This window comes from Hypanus sabinus, chromosome 21 (assembly GCF_030144855.1).
Source record: "Hypanus sabinus isolate sHypSab1 chromosome 21, sHypSab1.hap1, whole genome shotgun sequence".
Lineage (NCBI taxonomy): Eukaryota > Metazoa > Chordata > Chondrichthyes > Myliobatiformes > Dasyatidae > Hypanus > Hypanus sabinus.
This window is the reverse complement of record NC_082726.1, coordinates 39,522,785-39,543,215: the sequence shown is the minus strand read 5'-3', so window position 1 is coordinate 39,543,215 and position 20,431 is coordinate 39,522,785. Positions and strand designations below refer to the sequence as shown.

The following is a 20,431-nucleotide window of genomic DNA, read 5'->3' as shown; positions in this document are numbered from 1 at the left end:
GGAATTGAAAGACTGTGGAACATGAACAGGGTAGACATTGTCCCAATATTAATATCTACCACTTGTATCATCCCAAAGGCGTTACATACACAGTAGCACTAAACAATTAGGGCTACACAGTAATATCTACAGTATGTAAATCTTCAGAAAGCCACAATACTAAACACCTCTAGAATAGTCCAAAAGTTTCTAGCAATTGGGAAATGAGTGAGCTTGGCTATGCCAGTACCTCAGATTTTACTAGCTTGAGGTGGAAATGAATGAATGAATGAATGAATGAATGAATGAATAAATAAATAACTAAGTAAGTAAATAAATAAGAAAGCAGGCAATAAATATCGAGAGCATGAAATGAAGAGTCCTTGAAAGTGAGTCTGCAGGCTATTGGGTAAATGGAGATTTGCGCCCTCAGAATTACAGCCTCTTGGGACTCTCAGGTATTAGACAGGATGTCTATCTTTAGCTGTGGTCACACCGACTGAAGGCCTTATTTATTATAACACAGGAAGAGACCATTCAACTCCCTTTTTATTTGCCTTTAACAATAAATAATAAAGAAATATCTTCCTGTGCCTCACTGGCACATCAGGCAGCAGCCTTGTCATTTTGTTAACAATTGTCTGTTTATGAGGCCAAATTGCTAGCTTAACGTTCAACCCAGCACGGATAGAGAGCATGCAAGGGGCCAGCCAGATTTGAACTTGGGACTACTTGCCTCAAAGTCTGGCGCAGATGCCACTACATCACAGCCTGGCTGAATTTGCCTTTAACCCTGTAAATTATTCTGTCTCACATGTCCGTCAACTCTTCTTTAATTCCTTTACCACTTCCCTTCTTCCAGAGATAAACTTACAGAAGGCAATTAGCCAGCAAACCAAATTGGAATTAGCTATCTGAGTGAAACAGCAGCAGACTCGATGGGCTGCACAGCCTAATTCTGCTCCTCTGTCTTATGGCCTTATGAATGACAATCCATACACCGTAATTAGTTTTGGTGCCAGAGAAATTGCTAAGGACTTTTTTTTTTAACTTTGACCATCGTACTGAAGTGTTTTCAAAAAATTAACAATAAGTATCTCTTTTTCTTTGTGGCAGAAGTTTACACTACATGTTAAAGCGATAGTAATCTGGTGTGACACTATGAGGTCCAATGCAGGTATGGCCTGTAGTATGTGGTGAAGTGATGCTTCTGACAGCAGCCTCAGCCATAGAGGATCAGGTGTTGTGGGAAGTGTCATGACAGGCAGCAGAGTCTGGATCTAGAGCTGAGTTCCCCTGTGACACAGACTTCTGGGTTACGTTTTGTGTTTCAGACATAGCCCTGCTTAATTGATTAATGTATAAATTCTAATTCAGACAGATGTAAAACTGAACCTTCACCACATGCTGTTAAGGGCCCACCAGCTGTCTCACAAACTGTCTTCTATATGATTGAACTGAAATGAATAAATTTGCACAAAAATAACTGAAATTACTTCTGCCCATATTGGTTTTATTTAGCAGGATATTAAGAATTATGAAGTTACAGCAGGTAGATGGGATTAGAACAGTAGCACAAGAGAAAAGCAGGAAGGAGCAGTTTATTTCCTCCAGTCCTGCTGAAGATTCTTAGCCCAAAATGTTGACGGTACTCTTTTCCATAGATGCTGCCTGGTCTGAAGAGTTCCTCCAGCATTTTGTGTGTGTTGCTGAGATTTCCAGCATCTACCGATTTTCTCTTGTTTGTGTTTATTTCCTCATTGCTCCACAACTTTTAGCAAGATCGTGACTGATCTTTTACCTCAGTGTCACTGTCCTGCACTAACTCCATATCCTTTCATTCTCCTGACGGTGGAAAATCCATCCATTCTTGCAATGATTAACTAAGATTTACTTTCAAGATAGAGAGGTTTGAGTGGGTGAATGCTCTCTTCTCAAAACTCTCTTTAATCCTTTTTGCTCCTTATGGGGCATAGGGCCTCAACAAAAGTCCTCCACTTCCTGCGATCTCTAGCAGATGTTTTTGCAGTCTCCCAAGTTTGGCCGGCGGCTTTCAGTTCATCCAAAAGCCTACGCCTCCAGGTTTGCTTTGGGCGACCTCTTCTTCTCTTCCCTTGTGGATTCCATTTGAGTGATTGTCGAGTGACATTCGACTGGCTCTTCCTCAATGTGTGGCCGACCCATCTCCACTTTCTCTCCTTCCAATGGGCTCTTGGTTTGCTCTCTTCCATAGGTCTAGGTTTGACACTCTGTCGTACCACTTGAGGTGGAAGATCTGCTGGAGGCATTTGTTGAGAAAGGTCTGGATCTTGTTGCAGCTGGTGTTAGTGATTCTCCATGTTTTGGATCCATATAGCAGGATGGCTTTCACATTGGAGCTGAATATACAGAGCTTAGTTTTGACAGAGATGGCCGTAGATCTCCAAACAGGTCGCAGGGTTGTGAAGGCATGTAGGGCTTTTCCGATCCTTGCTCTGATGTCCTCATCTGTACCTCCTGATTTACTGATTTTGCTTCTGCTGTAGGTGAGTTTGTCTACATCTTCAACTATTTGTCCTTCAATCCATAATGGCTGCTCTTGTTTGTTATTAATGCATAGAACTTTGGTCTTCTCCTGACTGATCTTAAGGCCTACTCACTGTGAGGTCTCTCCCAAGGAATCTACTTTCTTCTGCATATCTTGAAGCCGGTGTGAGAGAAGAGCGAGATCATCTGCAAATGCCAGGTCTTCCAATATCCCTGTTAACGTCCACAGGATGCCTCTCTCTGAGCCAGCATAGGCTGTTCTTGTAGCCCAGTTGAGTACCACAAGAAAAAGTAGAGGCGACCGCAGGCATCCCTGTCTGACTCCAGTAGTGACCAGGAACCCTTTGGGCAGTCTCCCATCGTGGATGGCCCTGCATGAGAAGCCATCATAAAGCTGCTTGATGATATTCACCATCTCTTCCGGTACACCATAGTGTCGTAAGATGCTCCACATTGACTTCCTGTCCAGGCTGTCAAATGCCTTTTCAAAATCAATAAAACACACATATAGTGGAGTTTGCCATTCTATTGTCTGCTCCATAATAACTCTAAATGTAGCTGTCTGGTCAATGTATGATCTCTCTTTTCTGAACCCTGCTTGCTCATCTCTAAGTCTCTGGTCAATGGCGTCGTTCATCCACTCCAAGATGACCCTGCTGAGAACTTTGCTAGGAATAGACAACAAGGTGATCCCCCTCCACTTGCCACACAGTGAAAGATCTCCAGATTTTGGCAGCTTCACAAGGAGGCTCTCCTTCCAATCTGATGAAATCTCTCCTGTTCTCCATATCAAATTCAGCAGTATATGCAAATGGTCCACCATAACCTCTCCACCCTCTTTCAATGTTTCTGCAGGAATGTTGTCTTCTCCAGTAGCCTTGCCATTCTTCAGGCTTTTCCGGGCTTTTCGAATTTCTTGCTTGGTGATTTCACCTATATTGATGTTGAGTGGGTCTCCAGGCTCCAGGTCAGGTGGGTTCTGTGGTGGTGGTCTATTCAATACTTCCTGGAAGTGTTCCTTCCATCTTGCCAGCTGATCTTCAACCGAAGTGAGCAGATGGCCTGTCTTGTCTCTTAACAGGTCTGTTGAAATTGCTTTTCTTCCTTCTCAAAAGTTTAGTTGTCGTGTAGAGTGCCTTGAGGTCCCCTTTACTGGCCGCTGTTTCTGCTTGCTTTGCTATTTCATTGAAGTATGACCTCTTGTCCTTTCTGAGCTGTTTCTTCACCTCCTTGGCCATCACACTTGTACCTGTTGGCGGTGATTTGTTTCTGTTGCAGGGTTCTGGCCTGATTCAACTCCTGTTTGAGCTTTTTCCTCTCCTCCACCTTCTGCCATGTCTCGTCCCTGATCCAAGGTTTACTGTCTTCCCAGTACTTCTTCGCAGGCTCCTACAGCGGCCTGCTTGAAGGTAATCCAGGCGTGTTCTGCTGTTCTCTCATCTTGTTCCTCTATTTGAAGAGCCCCAAAGTGGTTTTGCAAGGCGATGTTCTTGTTCTCTTCCGTCTGTAGTTTTCTAACATCAAACTTTATTCGCATGTTCTGTTGCTTCTTCTTGGCTGACAGCTTCATCTTCAGCTTTGCAACAACCAAATGGTAGTCAGATCCAATATCTGCTCCTCTTTTGGCTCTCACATCTTGCAATGAACTTCTCCAGCGCAGGCGGACTATGATGTGATCAATCTGGTTCTTTGTTTGATGGTCAGGCGAGACCCAGGTTATCTTGTGGCAGCGTCGGTGGGGAAAGAGGGTACCTCCAATGGTCAGTTCGTTGAAGGCACAGAAGTCAGTAAGGAGTTCTTCATTTTCATTCAAATTCCCCAAACCATTCTGGCCCATCTCTCTCTCCCTGCCAGTGTTATCGCTGCCTACTTTGGCAATCAGATCTCCCATGACAATCAACATATCTTGCTTAGGTACCTTTCCAGCTACTGCTTGAAGCTGTGTGTAGAAGAGATCTTTTTCTTCTTCCTCTGCGTTGTTAGTTGGGGCGTAGCACAGGAAAATGGATACCTTCTGGAATTTGGACTCAAACCTGGCTGTGATGATACGGTCGGACACTGGTTCCCATTCTATCAAACTTCTGGCTGCTTCTTTGGACAACATCAGGGCCACACCAGCCTCATGCGGGTCATCTTCTTTTCTTTGCTGGAATAGAGCAGAGTTTCTTCCGTCTGCAGTTTGGTCTCACCAAAAGTATTCCACCTTGCTTCGCACATGCCCAGGAGTGTGAGGTGGTTCATTTCTTTCACTGCCTGTGCGCACCTGCCTGTCTCCCAAAGCGATCTCACATTCCATGTTCCGATTAGGATAGATTACTTCTGTCAGAGCAGCTTTGGAACCTCCATTATGGTTTTCCTCGGGTGAAGGAGGGTTGTCAGCCCTGCAGCTTCCTGATGGGTTTGGTTGCAGAGCGTCATCAGCCTCTCGAATGGGGCCCTGCTTTTCCTGAGATCTGGGTTAGTGGTTGACAATCTGTTGATGGTTTCTGTAACAGTTGCTTGTTTTACGTGAATAGGTTGTTAGCCCATTGCACAACCCCCAACCTGGAGGACCAGGGGTTTTCTGTCGGGGTCACCTTCCCCTAGACGACAACATTTCCATGCTAATGAGCTCCACCTGCCCGGATTTGAAGTCAGAGTTTACCCTCTCCTAGATAGGCTGCCATCCAAGGCTAACGAGTCCAATCTACCCGGGTTTGGAATCAGAGTTCCTTCTCCTAGGCTATGTTGGTTCACGGCACCTTCTTCCATATTATCTGGTGCACCCCTCACACGAGGGATTCCCCCATCCACCACCCAGGGGACGCGCCTCAACGCCGTATAGACCCAGCGTGAGGTCTTCTCAAAACTACATTCTGAATAATCTTCTCAAAGATGGTGGTGAAGATTCCAGAACTTAAGCAAACCCTCAAAGTCACAGAGGTGGTAAACTCCACCAGCCCAGACCACTGTTTGGACAATTGCAAAGGGCTAGCTGTGTTAGATATTGTCTTGTGGTAGGCATTGTGCAAAAGCTGTGGAGATTTTAGCTTCCAGGATTTCACTTGTGAAAGTGGTAGTGCTTTGTGTATATTGCTCGGTTTCACTAATTTGCCAAGGGTCTAAATAATTCAGGTCCTTGAATTGATGTAACACCTGAGAGCAAGTATATCCTCTTTACTCAGTCAAGTGAAAGTCAATGTGAGTAGTGACATTACCAGTAATTTATTAACAGAGGGTGTGTGAACGACTAACTGCTTGCAAACAGTTGTATGGGTGCAAAAGGAGTTTACCAGGATGCTGCCTGGATTTGTGCTTAAGGAGACATTGGACAAACTGGGATTACATCCCCTGGTGCATCAGAGACTAGAGGTGGAGAGAACTGATAAAAGTTTATAAAATAATGGGTCATAGATAGCATATTCAGTCAGGATCCATTTTCCAGGGGTGAAGTATCAAACACTGTAGGGCATTTAAGGTGAGAAGGTGAACGCTTAAAGGAGATGAGCAGGGCTAGTTTTTTCACTCAGAGTGTTAGGTGCCTGAAATGGGCTGCTGGGGTAGAGGTGGAAGCAGATACTGGCATTTCAGAGGCAGTCAGATATTCACATGGCTATCCTTTCATTCTCCAGACATCTGAATGCAGGGACATTGATGTACAGGTAGAAGGGATTTAGTTTAATTCAGGATTGTGTTTCGACACTAACTTCATGGGTTGAGGGGCACAGTCTGTTCCATAGGCCTCTGATGAAAATGTTTATTGGCAGTTTTGTAGCCATAGGTGGTTGTACTTAGAGTAAAGCAGTGAGCAGCTTGTACAGGCAGGTGAGTTAGTAGCCAGAGGGCACAGATTTAAAAAGGTTGGTAAATTAACTCAGGCAGGCAATGAGAAGTGTCTTCATACAGTGAACTGAAATAGTCTGAAACACCTTACTTAAAGGATTTGGAAGCAGAATTACTGCCAGCTTTAAAAATAAATGAAATTAGTATTTGAAGAAGCTTTACCGGTAAGTGAGAGAGTGTGGAGTTGGGATAGGAATAAATGCAGATCCTCTTCAAAGTTCTGTTTTGCTACTGAGCTCTAAAAGATCCCCTTCTGGGATGCAATTCTGTTACTTTAGGTTGTTGCCAGTAATATTTATTTGTAACACACACAAAATGCTGGTGGAACACAGCAGGCTAGGCAGCATCTATAGGGAGAAGCGATGTCGATGTTTCGAGCCGAGTCCTGACGAAGGATCTCGGCCCGAAACATCGACATCGCTTCTCCCTATAGATGCTGCCTAGCCTGCTGTGTTTCACCAGCATTTTGTGTGTGTTGCTGTTTGAGTTTCCAGCATCTGCAGATTTCCTCGTGTTTGATATTTATTTGTATCTGTTTTTTTAAATTTTTCATTTCAGGTTGCTCAGAACAGATATGAGTAATTCTTATGTGACTCTGTCTGAAGTTCTGGAGGCAAGAGGAGGCCCTATTGAAGACAATGAAATCTGGGCCTTATTATTAGAAGCCTCAGAGGTCCTGCAGGAGAAGGCAGAGGAAGGTAATTTATTTTCAAATTTACTGGTTCAATGCCTGCCATTATTTACATTCTGTTTATGATGTGAGAAATTATCAAGGGCTTTATGGATGTGAAAGAAAACAATAAAATTTGGTTTTGCTTCTCATATTTCCCCGGGCCTTGATAGAGTGGATGTGGAGAGGATGTTCAAGTGGTGGGGGAGTCTAGGACCAGACGACATAGCCTGAGAATAGAGGGGTGATTTTTTGGAATGGAGATGAGGAGGAATTCCTTTAGCCTGTGAGAGGTGAATCTGTGGAATTTGTTACCCCAGGGGTTAGTGGGTGTCACACCCAAGTCACTGGGTGTATTTAAGGCAGAGGCTGATAGATTCTTGATTAGTCAGGGCTTAAAGGGATACGGTGAGAAGGCAGGAGACTGGGGCTGAAAAGGGAAATGGAACAGCCATGATGAAATGGCAAGGTAGACTTGATGAACCAAATGCCTAACTCTTCTCCTAATCTTATGATCTTATTTCCCTGGGCCATTTGGCATATTGAGTCAATGCTGACTCCCAGATAATTTCTATCAATCAAATTCCTCCACTTATTTTCCAAGTAACCTTTTCTTTCCACAAGCTGACCCCCTCTGCTCCCCATGCTCCTGCTCCTCACCACCACTCCTCTTTGCCGACACCAGGGGAAATTTCCAGCAACCATTAATCTACCAACCAACATGTCTTGAGTCAGGGAGGAAACAGGTTAAAGAAGGGAGAATGTGTAAACTGTACACAGGCAGCACTCCAGATGAGATTGATCCTTGGTCCTTGGGGCTGCAAGACAACAGTTCTACTTGCTGAGCCACTGTGCAACCCAGCTACGGCATGTTCACCTCAGAAAGGTGTCGACTTACCTCTTTGGTTGAAATGCAATAGCCAAGATGCAAAGTCTTTCCATCATTGTTGTGCAGCCACCACTGCAAGTCAAGACTACTCCTAAACATCTGGAACGTGGACCACCACTCAGCCTCACGTGTCCCCACCCTCCAGCACTCCCTCCCCTTGCCTTGTGGATGGAAATTCTGTCACCTGCAAGGCATTGTAGGTATATTTGGAAGTGGTCACAGCAATAGAGAACCTAGAACCAAAATCATCACCACTGATTTGGTGACCAGAAGGCCTGTTTCTGGCAACCTGTAATACTGTATTTTACAACGTCGTCTCTACCATCCTCCAGCAATTCAGAAAAGACAAGCGGCAGAAAATTGGCACCTCAGCTTTCTGTCCAGATCAAAGTACAACCTCTGTGGAATAAATCCCTTGTTTTCTTCAGTTGATAGAAGACTGAATAAATGTGGGTAAATTATTAGCACTTGATTCTCTTGAGGACACCGAGCTAATCCATACCCAAATAAAGAGTTCAAAGGATGCCGAATGTTGCTGGTCGCATTCTATATCACAATTAAGTCAAATGCCCCAATAACTCCTCGCTTTCTCTCGAATCCCACTCATCACCAGTGGCATAGTTTGTGTACCAGCACTGAGATTAGTGTAGCCTGCAGGAAGAGAGAAATCAAAGGGAAACCTTGGTGGGAAGCTTTCTCTTAAGTGGAGTGAAGAGCAACGGAGGAGAAAATTACGGTACACATTTGGCTATTTAATAGAGTAGGTGAAAAGCATGGTGTCACCATCATTGCAGATCTTGAGCCTGTCTGGATTTTCACTTGCAGTAACATGCAATATTGACCGATATAATATTTGCAGACAGACCATTCAGGAACAATCTAGGAGAAGCTGGGTGCTGTCATTAATAATGTAAGCTGCGGTTACTTGACGCACAATGCAGAATCAAATGGACCATAGCAATTATTCACAGAACTTAAAACAATACATTATTTAATACACAGTTGACAGATAGGGATTGGTAATGAATCAGCCGTGGCAGTTATGCTTGGAACTCTTGTCCAAATTAAAATGGATGCATTGGAGAAAGTGCAAAAAAAATAGATTTAAACCTTGGTATAACAATACAGCTGTCAAAAAGTGACTTTTTTGTGAGTTCAAAGTGGCTGCCTGGTTCAGGTCTTTAAAATGTTTGATCGAGCAGACGTAGGGATGATGGGACTAGCTCACTGGGCAACACAATGAGAATGCACGATTTGGGCCGCAGGCTCTTTTTCTATGCTGTAGAACTCTTTGTTCATTGGTACTGATCTTTCATTAGCAGCTGCTGATTGGCGACCGCAGAGGTTGTACTATGCTATGGGCTGTAGGTTGAACTGGAGTTGTCATAATGGGGGGCGTTGGGAGCAGACCCAAATGCAAGACGCAGACATTGAAGTACTAGGGACAGGACTAGGCGAGTCAAGAAAGCAAGGGAAGTGGGGAAGAAATGACGCTGGACAAGACACAGGCCCTGGACGAGACTAGGATACAGGGTTTGGGCTAGGACTAGACCAGGAAAGCGGAACCTGGATGAGGAACTAGGAACTTGGAACCTGACAAGGACTCCGAGCCAGAGACTGGACAGGGACCCGGAACCTGGGTCTTGACTCGGGCTTGGACTCCGGATCTAGGCGAGGACAAGACGTGGTAAGGCAACAAGACTGGACGTGGAGGCAGGACTCAGAAATCCTGGGCTGGATGAGGACATGAAGCTCAGACCAGGTCTTGGTAGTCAGGAACGCGGAACACAGAGTCTTGGTCTTGGGAGACAGGAACGCGGAACACAGAGTCTTGGTCTTGGGAGACAGGAATGCCAAACATAGAGACTTGGTCTTGATACTGGAACCACGGAGCCAGGACTTGATACTTGAACCTCGGAGCTTGGACTTGATGCTCAAACATAGGACATAGAATACTGAGCCGGGACTCCTCCTGAGACACAGCATGGAGCTGGGACTCTTCTTATCCGTGAGACAGACTCAGACACAGGACATAGAATACCGAGCCGGGACTCCTCCTGAGACACAGGGCATAGAGCTAGGACTCTTCTTATCCACGGGACAGACTCAGACACAGGACATAAAACACTGAGCCGGGTATCCTCCTTAGACACAGGACGGAGTCAGGTCTCTTCTTGACACAGCGTCAGGACCCTTCTAGGGTACAGGGCCGGGACCCCTTTTAGACACAGGACATGGATACAGAGACCACACAACGATAGACAGTACTATAACTGGGCACAAGTTTGCTCCAAGCATTGGTGAGCTCTTGACTCACCCTGGCTGGTTAACCTTGCTGGACCCACTCTGGTAAGGGAAGGCAGCTTGCTGGCACTTGCTCCGGCAAGAAACTTAGTTGGCTCCAGCTAGATGACTTTGGCTCACACTAGCTTCAGTGACTTCATTAATACTCCATAACGCTCTCGCACTGAACGTCTGAAGCCAGAGACTTATAAACTGCCGGTTCGGTCGAGAGTAAATTGTCTTTAATCACCAAGCCCGAGGGACACGGGAAAACAGGGAATTAAAGGGAAACGAGTCAACAGTGCAGATCGTAACACAAACAAGGTAAATTTAAAGGGAATCCAATCCGGACCATGATAGGAGTGACCCCCCTTTGGCAGGAAAGCCAGCAGATGATCAAGAGTTGCCCAGAGTGCCAGAGCCACCCATCTGAATTTGTTGACTTAGACATTACAGAAGTGGAACCAAGGCATTGTAGGGATGGGATGCCTTTGGCAGCCACCCAACAGAAGATTGGGTGATCTTCTAAGGTTGGAGAGGGCTGCAATCTGGAGTTTCCTCAGGGTTCACTGCCTCACTCGTCATCTGTTATTAGGGCAGTTGACAATTAGTAGCTGTTGACATCTGGTACTATTAAATCTCCGGCAAATACCGGTGAAGTTGTTCATTTTGGAAGAAAGAGCACAACAGAGTGTTATTTCAATGGAGAAACACTGCAGAAGATTGCTACAAAAGGGGTGCAGAGGTCCCTGAGAGTGAAAGCTGGCACATATGCAGTGAATAATAGAGAAGGCTAAGGCAATGCGGGCCCTTATTTCAAGAGGGCTGGTGTATAAATTTAAGAAAGTGTTATGCTCTGGAGAAGGAAACCAACTCTTGGGGATTGTAAGGGTTTCTCTCTTGGAGTAAACATACTTCATTGAAGGTAGCACAAAGAGCTTGAGACCAAAAGAAAATGGAACCAAAAATTGGCATCTCAGGCTCTCAATCCTGTGCTACCATTCAGTATGAACATTGCTGATGAGTTCTGGCCTCAATTCCTCTTCCGTGCCAGTTACCTGCAATTCTTCAAATGTGCAAACATCTGTCTCTTTCCACCTTAAAAATACAGTGGCTCTAAAAAGTATTCACTCCCCTTGGAAGTTTTCATGATCTATTGTTTTACAACATTGAATGACAGTGATTAATTGGGACTTTTTGACATTGATTAACAGAAAAAGACTCCTTTATGTCAAAGTGAAAACAGATCTCTACAAAGTGATCTAAATTCATTACAAATTTCAAAACACCAAAGAATTGATTAAGTATTTACCCCCCTCCCCCTTTAATATGACACAACAAATCATCACTTGGGCAGTCATTTGGTTTTTGAAGTCACATAAATAGTTAAATGGAGATCTGTTTTTGGAGACCTCTATGCACTTGAGGTGCTTCAATTGATTGTAGTAAAAATACACCTGTATCTGGAAGGTCCAAATGCTGGTGAGACAGTATCCTGACAAAAACTACACCATGAAGACAAAAGAACACTTCAAGCAACTACACGAAAAGGTTACTGAAAAGCACAAATCAGGATATGGATACAAGAAAATATCCAAGTCACTGAATATCCCTTGGAATACAGTTATGTCAATCATCAAGAAATGGAAAGAATATGGCACAGCTGTAAATCTGCCTAGAGCAGGCTGTCCTCAAAAACTGAGTGACTGTGCAAGAAGGGTACTCATGTGGGACGCCAAGGTTCCCATGACAACTCTGGAGGAATTACAAGTTTTGGTGGTAGAGATGGGAGCAACTGCACGTACAACAACTGTTGCCTGGGTACATTACCAGTTGCAGCTTTATGGGAGAGTGGCAAAGATAAAGCCGCTGTTGAAAAAAACTTACATGAAATCTCAGCTAGAGTTTGCCAGAAAGCCTATGGGAGACTGAAGTCAGTTGGCAGAAGGTTCTCTGGTCTGATGAAACCAAAATTGATCTTTTTGACAATCAGAATAAATGCTATATTTGGCTCAAGCCATATACCCCACATCATCAAAAACAAATCTTCTTACTGTGAAGCATAATGGTGGGTGCATCATGATGTGTGGATGCTTCACTACAGCAGGCCCTGGAAGGCTTGCGAAGGTCGAGGGTAAAATGAATGCAGGAAAATAGGGGGGAATCTTGGAGGAAAATATGTTGCAGTCTGCAAGAGAACTGAGACTTGGGAGAAGGTTTGTTTTCCAACATGACAATGGCCTCAAGCATGAAACCAAAACCTCGCAGGAATATCTTAAAAACAACAAAGTTTTATGTCCTACAGTGGTCAAGTCAGAATCCAAATCTCAATCCAAATGGGAATTTGTGGCTGGACTTGAAAAGGGCTGTTCACTCACAGTCCCCATGCCATCTGATAGAGTTTGAGTAGTTTTCTTAAGAAGAATGGGGAAACATATCCAGATGTGCAAAGCAGATGGAGACCTATCCACACAGACTCAAGGCTGTAATTGCTGTCAATGGTGCATCTACTAAATACTGACATGAAGTGGGTGAATACTTCAGCAATCAATTATTTTGTGTTTTATATTTGTAATTAATTTGGATTACTTTGCAGAGATCTGTTTTCACTTTCAGACGAAAGAGTCTGTTTCTGTTGACCAGTGTTAAAACATTTAAATTAAATCCATGGTGATTGAATGTTGTAAAATAATAAAACATGAAAACTACCAAAGGGGGTGAATACTTTTTATCGGCACTATATTGAAAGATCAAAATGATAAAGTAGTGGTGGTGGTGGGTGTGGAGGAGTGGGTTATTAGATGGCAGTGTTGATCAGCCTTAATGCTCGGAGAAAGTAACTGATCTTGAGTCTGGTGATCCTGGTGCGGACATTAGGTAGGCTCCTCCCTGACGGGAGTGAGACAATCAGTCCATGAGCAGGGTAGTTAAGATCCTTCATGATGTTGCTGGCCCTTTTCCAGCACCTTTCTCTATAGATTTCCTTGTTGGCAGGTAGGCTGGTGCTGGTGATGCATTGGAGAGTTTTGACTACTCATTGTAGAGCCTTTCTGTCTGTTGCAGTGCTGTTTCTGCACCATGCAGTGATACAGTATGTTAAGGTACTCTCTACTGTGCATCTGGAGAATGATGTATCGATGTGTAAAGTCCAGCTCCCTTTAGCCTCCTCAGAAAGTAGAGGTGTTGGTGAGCTTTCCAGGAGTAAACAGCTGCCACGTTTCAAAATCTCCATTCCTGGAGAGCTCACCAACACCTCTACTTTCAAAGGACTTCATGGCGATGATACTGTCTGTAACCTGTAACACTCACAAGAGAACAAATTCTTTAAGGATCTTGTCTCCACTTTGTGCTACCTTGGGAAAACAGCTAACATAATCAAGGACCCCACCCACTCTGGTGATTTTCTCTCTCTCCCCCTCTCCCACCAGACAGGAAATGCAAAAGCTTGAGAGCATGTACCACCATACTTTGTGACAGCTCCTATCCTGCTGTTATCAGACCCTTGAATGGACCTCTACTTCACTGAAACAGGCTTCCCAACCTTTCATATGATATGGACAGTACCATTAAGCAAAGGTTCCAGGGACACCGGGCTGGGAACCCCTGCACTAAAACCTAAGTCTTTAAACTTGTGATCTCTCAGTACATCTCATTGTGGTCCATGCACTAAAACTGAGCAAAACTATATTCCCTTTTATGATTTTCTTTTCACTGTAGTTATGATGTAGTTATGAACAGGGTGTGCAAAACAGGTTCTTCACCATATCTCCATGCATGTGGCAATAATAAACCAATACCAATACCTGTACCTGTACCAATATATTGATCACCATGCTTCAGTTAAGGTGAGCAGCCAGAAACACTTTCAGAGTCCAGTCTATTAGATACACCTGTACAGCTGCTTGTTCATGCAAATTTCTAATCAGCCAATCATGTGGCAGCATCTCAATGCATTAAAGCATGCAGGCATGGTCAGAAGGTTCAGTTATATTTCAGACCAAACATCAGAATGGGGAGGAAATGCAATCTAAGTGACTTCGACTGTGGAATGACTGTTGGTGCCAGATAGCATGATTTGAGTATCTCAGAACTACTGATCGACTGGGATTTTCATCCACAACATTCTCTAAAGTTTACAGAGAATGTTGTGAAAAACAGTAGTGGGCATAAACTGCCTTTGTAAATGGCCAGACTAGTTCAAGCTGACAGGAATGTGAGAGTAACTCAAATGTGTTACAACAGTGGTGTGCAGAAGAGCATCTCTGAATGCACAACACGTTGAACCTTAAAGTGGATGGTCTACAATAGCAGCAGACCACGAACATATAATCAGTGGCCACCTTATTAAGTACAGGAAGTATTGCATATACTTATAGCATAAGCAGGTGTGTGTGTGAGAGGGAGGAAAAGATATTAGATACATTGATAAGGTGAGATTGCTTAGAGAATGTTTGTCTAGCGTACAGACAGAGTTTTAGCCTTATGGTTTCTGTGCATAAATTTGACATAATTATCACTCTTCAATCACATACTCAGTGCTGGGCTTTGATGTGTAAGCCAGGATGATACTTCAGTGCCTCACCAAGGGAACGTGGCTGAGAGTGACAACACCTCAAATGTACTTATTGACTGGGAACTCCTTTGAGATCTCTATGAATGTTTAATAGATGTAAATTCCCATTCTTTCTAAGGAAATTTCATTTTGTAGAGATCTGATTCACAGAACAAAGCTCTTTTAGACTGTTTCTGAGGGAATTATTTGGTTGTCTTTTACCTCACTCTTTGCACAGGAAATGGTCCTTGCTTCTTGTGTAATATGCTTGGATTATAATTGGGTGTTTCCAATGGAAACATTATTATATGAAGAGGAATGTGTATGTAACAGTACCTCCTCTTCTTCCTTTCATTGTAGGAATACTGGGTGCAGAGCAGTTTACACAAATTTGCTCTAACCAATCCTGTTGGGATGCGAGCTTTGTGCTAAGTAGGAGGAGGAGTTTCCTCTGAAGATCAGAAGGACCCAGATTCCAGCTACTGCGTCTGCAGGGTTAATTGACAGTGGCACAGCAAAGATGCTCCTTCATGGCCCCAGTGACCTGGGTGCTTTCTGTGTGGAGTTTGCAATTTACCCTGTGACTGCATGGTCTCCACTGAGAGCTCTGGTTTCCTGCCACTCTTTCAATTTATTCTAAGATTAAAAAAACAAATAGTGCACAAGACATATAACAATGTTCATGAAACATTCAGGAGTGGAAGAAGCTGTTCTTAAAACATTGAGTGTAGGTCTTCAGGCTCCTTTACCTCCCTACTGATGGTAGTAACAAGAAGAGGGCATGTCCCAGATGGTGAGGGTCCTTATGATGAATGCCACCTTCTTGAAGTACCAGACCTTGAAGATATCTGCATCGGTGTGCCTGTGATGGATCTAATGGAGAATTCAACCTTCTGCAGCCTCTTTCAATCCCATGCATTGGGGCCTCCATAACAGAGAGAGATGCAACCAGTCAGAATACTCTCCATGGTTCATCTGTGGAAATTTGCCAGTGTCTTTGGTGACAAACCAAATCTTTTCAAACTTCTAATGAGCTAATTTAGTAAAAATCTTCACTGAAGAATAAAAAGAAATAAAAAATAGATATGGCAGTATATATGCCCCAGTAGTAAGCTGCTCTTAGTCTGTGGGAAGCCCCAGGAAAGCTCCAACTCTGCTAAAAAGACTGGCCAGTGACTTTATCAGGTGTGTAGGGGAGGGAGAAGGGGAATTGTATATTTCAGTAAGTGGGACTTTCAATGAAGGAAATTGGAATTCAATTTCAAGCATTTACATGAGCTAATAAATGGCTAGCTGTTGATCTTTATTACATTGGTTGAAGCATGTGATGTTAACTTCTCACTTTCAACACATGCAAATTAATCAAAGGTGTTTGAAGTTATAGTTTTATCCTTTTTGTCAATCGGGGTATTTTTCAGGCAACAAGTCATTTGGAATCTCACTGGTGCACCCAATATCAGTGTTCAGGAATAAAAACAGAAAATGCTCAACATTTCAGCCAGCATCTGTGGTGAGAAAAGCAGGGTTAGTGTTTCAAGCTGATGACATTTAGTCAAACCCATTTTCTGTCTTCATATTTCCAGCACTTGCATTTCTGTTGCTATTTAGGTTAGAGTTTGCTGAGCTATGAGGAGGAGGAGGAGTGGAGAGCCAAGACAAACCCTGCCTATGCTTTGGAGCAGTTTACTGAATCGTAGCTTCCTTGTTTCTCTTTAGAAGGTTACAAGTTGGGTTCTAATCTGGTGATGAAATATCTGCACTGAAGGAATGCATTTGGGACTTTCCCTAAAGTGAGATTATATAGACAGAATCCGGGTTTAAAATGCCTAATTCACGGGCATCGCCTTCATATGATTGAGTAATGTTATTACATTCACAAGTCTGACGCACGGAAAGTACATATGTTTAGTCCTTCGAATGGCAGAACTAGTCAGTCTCTCTCTTTCCCTCTCTCTCTCTCTCTCTCTCTCTCTCTCTCTCTCTCTCTCTCTCTCTCTTCTCTCTCTCTTCTCTCCCCCTCCCTCCTTACTTCTGCCCCCACCCCCTCCAGGTTTTGATAATTGCTCTTTCTGATCAGTTTTGTGATTTAGATGTCAATCATTACAATTCTATGAAGGTGTGGTGTTTTCCCACTTATGGACAAAAATTGACACATGACATCTGTAAAAACAGAACCGATTCAATACCTAGAATGGACTGTAGACTACCAGTCAAATCAGTTCCTCTAGGTTTATTATGTTAAAGCTGTTTTGTCTCCTATTAAAATGGATCGATATATCATTAAGTAGCAGAATAAAAATTACCGCCAGTGAATGAGACCATTTGGCCCATTGTATCCATGCCTGTTTACTTCTAAAACACTTAAACATTCCATGAAGAAACACTGGAATATTGAATAGATAGAAGGAATTTACGCACACAATTACTATATTTAATCATTGCCCAGTAACAAAGGTCAAACATTTCAGCCTAGTTTTATAACTGTAGAAGCACAGGAACATAGCTCTGAATCATATTTAAAATTACTGCTACTATAATTCTAAGTGCTTAGTTGCTTGAGAGTGGCAAGTCTGCAACCAGTACAATAGTGTTTGTGAAATTACCATCCATTACATCCAGGTCAAGCTGCCATAGAATAAAGAATAAGGTCATTTATCTGTGCCAAAATGCATCCTAGGACCATTATTGTACAAGTCACAGAACATTGTTTCAGTCTGCAAGGGATTCAAATTTGCATGGGGGCTTCACTCCCTTAAGGATTCAAGGCACCCTATTGTTCAGTTTCTGCATCACAATTGTTCTGAAGGCATTTTAAGTTTTCTATGCTCTTTATCCGTTTCTTTGATTCATCCATAAACAATCAAAGGGAATCTTTCTGTTGCTGCACACCAGCTGAATGCAATCAGGGGTAAAGTGACCCTGGCCACCTTTCCAAGCTTGTAACATGATCCGCAGAATGCCAGAGCTACAGCTTTCTGACTGTTTCTGAGGACTCTGTATGCTTCTCAGACAAACAATTGAAGGCAGCTTGAGACAAGTAGAATAAAAATGCTCAAGGTATTTCTGTGAAATTTTCCACTTGTTTAACGTTGCCAGTTTTTGGATTATGTTGTCATATAAACCAAAAAGGAGAATTAAAGTCATTTCTTTGTCAGCACTTGCTGGAGGACTCTGAGAATATATAGTACGGGGTAACGTAATTGGTGGAAATATACATAATTCATAACCACTGACATTGAGTTGGGGTTTGGCTTTAAGAGGCTGGTCTGACATGATGAATTTTTATGTGAAGAGTTCTTAGCATGCTTTTATGTGTGGGCTTTGGATTTCAAAAAGGTTTGTTATGAATTTCATTAAACTTAAAACACCTCACTTCGAAAACCTACATTGGTGACCCTGATGCTCTAGGATGATTCTGGAGTTATTGAACATGTCAGCCAAGGCAGTCACTTTGAAACTATCGGAGTTTTGGGAGCAAAATGCTATCGCCTGATTCGTACAAGCCGAGGCCCAGTTCGTTCTGTGCGAAAACACTACCAATGACACCAAATTCTACGATGTGCTAGCGTCACTCAGCTGGTCCATGGTGGTGAGTCTGCTTGAACAGCTGCCTGAGCATGATAACTACCGATCACTGAAAACTCACCTTTTACAGACTTTTGGACTATTGGGAGTCTCAGCACACATAACAGTTGCTCTCCTTGCCTGGCCTCATTGATGCTAGGCCTTTGGAGCAAATGGACCATATGCTGTCTCTCTTGGGAAATCACCGGCCTTGTTTTATTTTTAAAGAACTCTTCACGCAGCAAATGCCTGATCATAAGAACATAAGAAATAGGAGCAGGAGTAGGCCATCCAGCCCATCGAGCCTGCCCGGCCATTCAATAAGATCATGGCTTATCTGTCCATAAACTCAGCTCCATCTATTTGCCGTTTCCCCATAACCCTTAATTCTTTTACTATGTAAAAACCTATCTAACTGTTTCTTAAATATATTTAGTGAAGAAGCCTCAACTGCTTCCATGGGCAGAGAATTCCACAGATTCACCACTCTCTGGGTAAAATAGTTTCTCCTCATCTCCATCCTAAGTCTTCTCCCCTGAATCTTGAGGCAATGATTGGGCTGCAGCCTGTGTGAAGTGACAGCGGGCAAAAATTACCTGTCACGTTCAGGCGCCATTGGCACCTTTTGATGTCCCTGAGCAAGGGTTTGACCATGTCAGTATGGACCTGGTTGGTCCTCTTTCCCCTCTCACAGTTATTTGCACCTTCTTGACGTATACCAGGTGGCCAGAGGTCATCCCTCTAGCATCAACGATGGCCACAGATGTGGTTCAGGTGTTCATCAGTAGCTGGGCTCGTTTTGACACCCCATCTGATATTTCCTCTGATCGTCAGTCCCCAATTCATTTCAGACTTGTGGTCTGCGATGGCCCAGAACCTCGGTGTTAGGCTATTCACACACAGAATATCACCCACAGTCCAATGGCCTATGTGAGCATTTTCACTGCCACTCTGAGGGCTTCCCTGATGGATGAGTTTTGGCATGATCATCTCCTATGAGTCCTGCTGGGGCTCAGAACAGCTCCAAAAGAGGACATGCAGTCGTCCGTGGCAGAGTTGGTATACGGGCAGCCATTACGAGTGCCAGGAGATTTAATTCCTGACGCCACAACACCCTGGGCAGCTACTCAACAGCTTTCCACCCTCCTCAGCAACTTCAATTCCTTTCCACCTATTCCTACCTCCCAACAAGGCATTCAGCACACTTGGGTTCCTGTTGACAAACATGCTGCCTCATTTGTTTTCTTCCACCATGATGCACACCATCATCCCCTTAGGCTCCTTATGATGGCCTGTTCCACATTTCAGGACAGGGAGAAAAGACTTTTGTCATAGATAAGAGGGGCAAACGCGAACGTATTTAAGTAGATTGTCTTAAGCCAGCCCAGTAAGATTTGGAGTATTCCGTTGCCATGGCCCTGGCATCACAAAATGACCATAAGTGTATCAACACTTCTCTGGATGAGCCAGAGGCACGTGCTGTTCCTCCATTCAGGGAGCATAGGACCTGAGTTGAGTGACTCATCCAAGCTTTAGACAGGCTCACAATGCCAGTTGTAGTGAATTCTGTTGGGGTGGGGGGTTGTATAGGGTAACATAATTGGGACTAATGTACATACTTCACACACAACGACTTTGTGTTGAGGTTTCACTGTAAGAGGCTGGTCTGACATGATGACGTTTTTTAGGTTAAGAGTTTTTAGCATGCTTTTATGTGTAGGTTTTGGAGTTCAATAAAAATGTGTTACGAATTTCATTTAACGTAAAATGCCTCTCTTCATTTTGTTGCGAAAACCTACAACAGCACAGGAACAGACCCTCTGGTCATGAAGTCTGTGCCGAATATGATGCTGAATTAAACTGTGCATGATCCACATACCTCCATTCTCTGTACAGTATATTCACAAGTCTATGTAGCAGCCTGCTAAACACACTTAAACTATTGTATCTGCTTCCACCACTAACCCTGGTAGCCCAACCCTACCAGTGTCTATGTAAACTAGGCCTATCGCTCTTTTAAATTTCCCTTCTCACCAGGAAGGTATATCTTCTCATACTTGACATGGCATCCTGGTATTACAATGCCATGGACCTGGCATACTGGTATTCCAATGCCATGGAGATGGAATACTGATATTACAATGCC

The 20,431-nt window shown here is 43.5% G+C and overlaps 1 protein-coding gene across 7 annotated transcripts in view; it reads left to right on the top strand.

Moving 5' to 3' along the window:
• Nucleotides 1-20,431, top strand: part of LOC132378980 (tyrosine-protein phosphatase non-receptor type 13-like) — a 411,889-nt gene that overhangs the window by 46,850 nt on the left and 344,608 nt on the right. For all 7 annotated transcript variants that reach the window (XR_009507250.1, XR_009507249.1, XR_009507251.1 and 4 more), the window contains exon 2: nt 6,886-7,025. Coding sequence is in view for 4 of the 7 variants with exons in the window: in XM_059946390.1 (XP_059802373.1) it covers nt 6,902-7,025 (124 nt within the window). In the remaining 3 variants the exon portion in view is untranslated. The remainder of the gene's footprint in view (nt 1-6,885; nt 7,026-20,431) is intronic.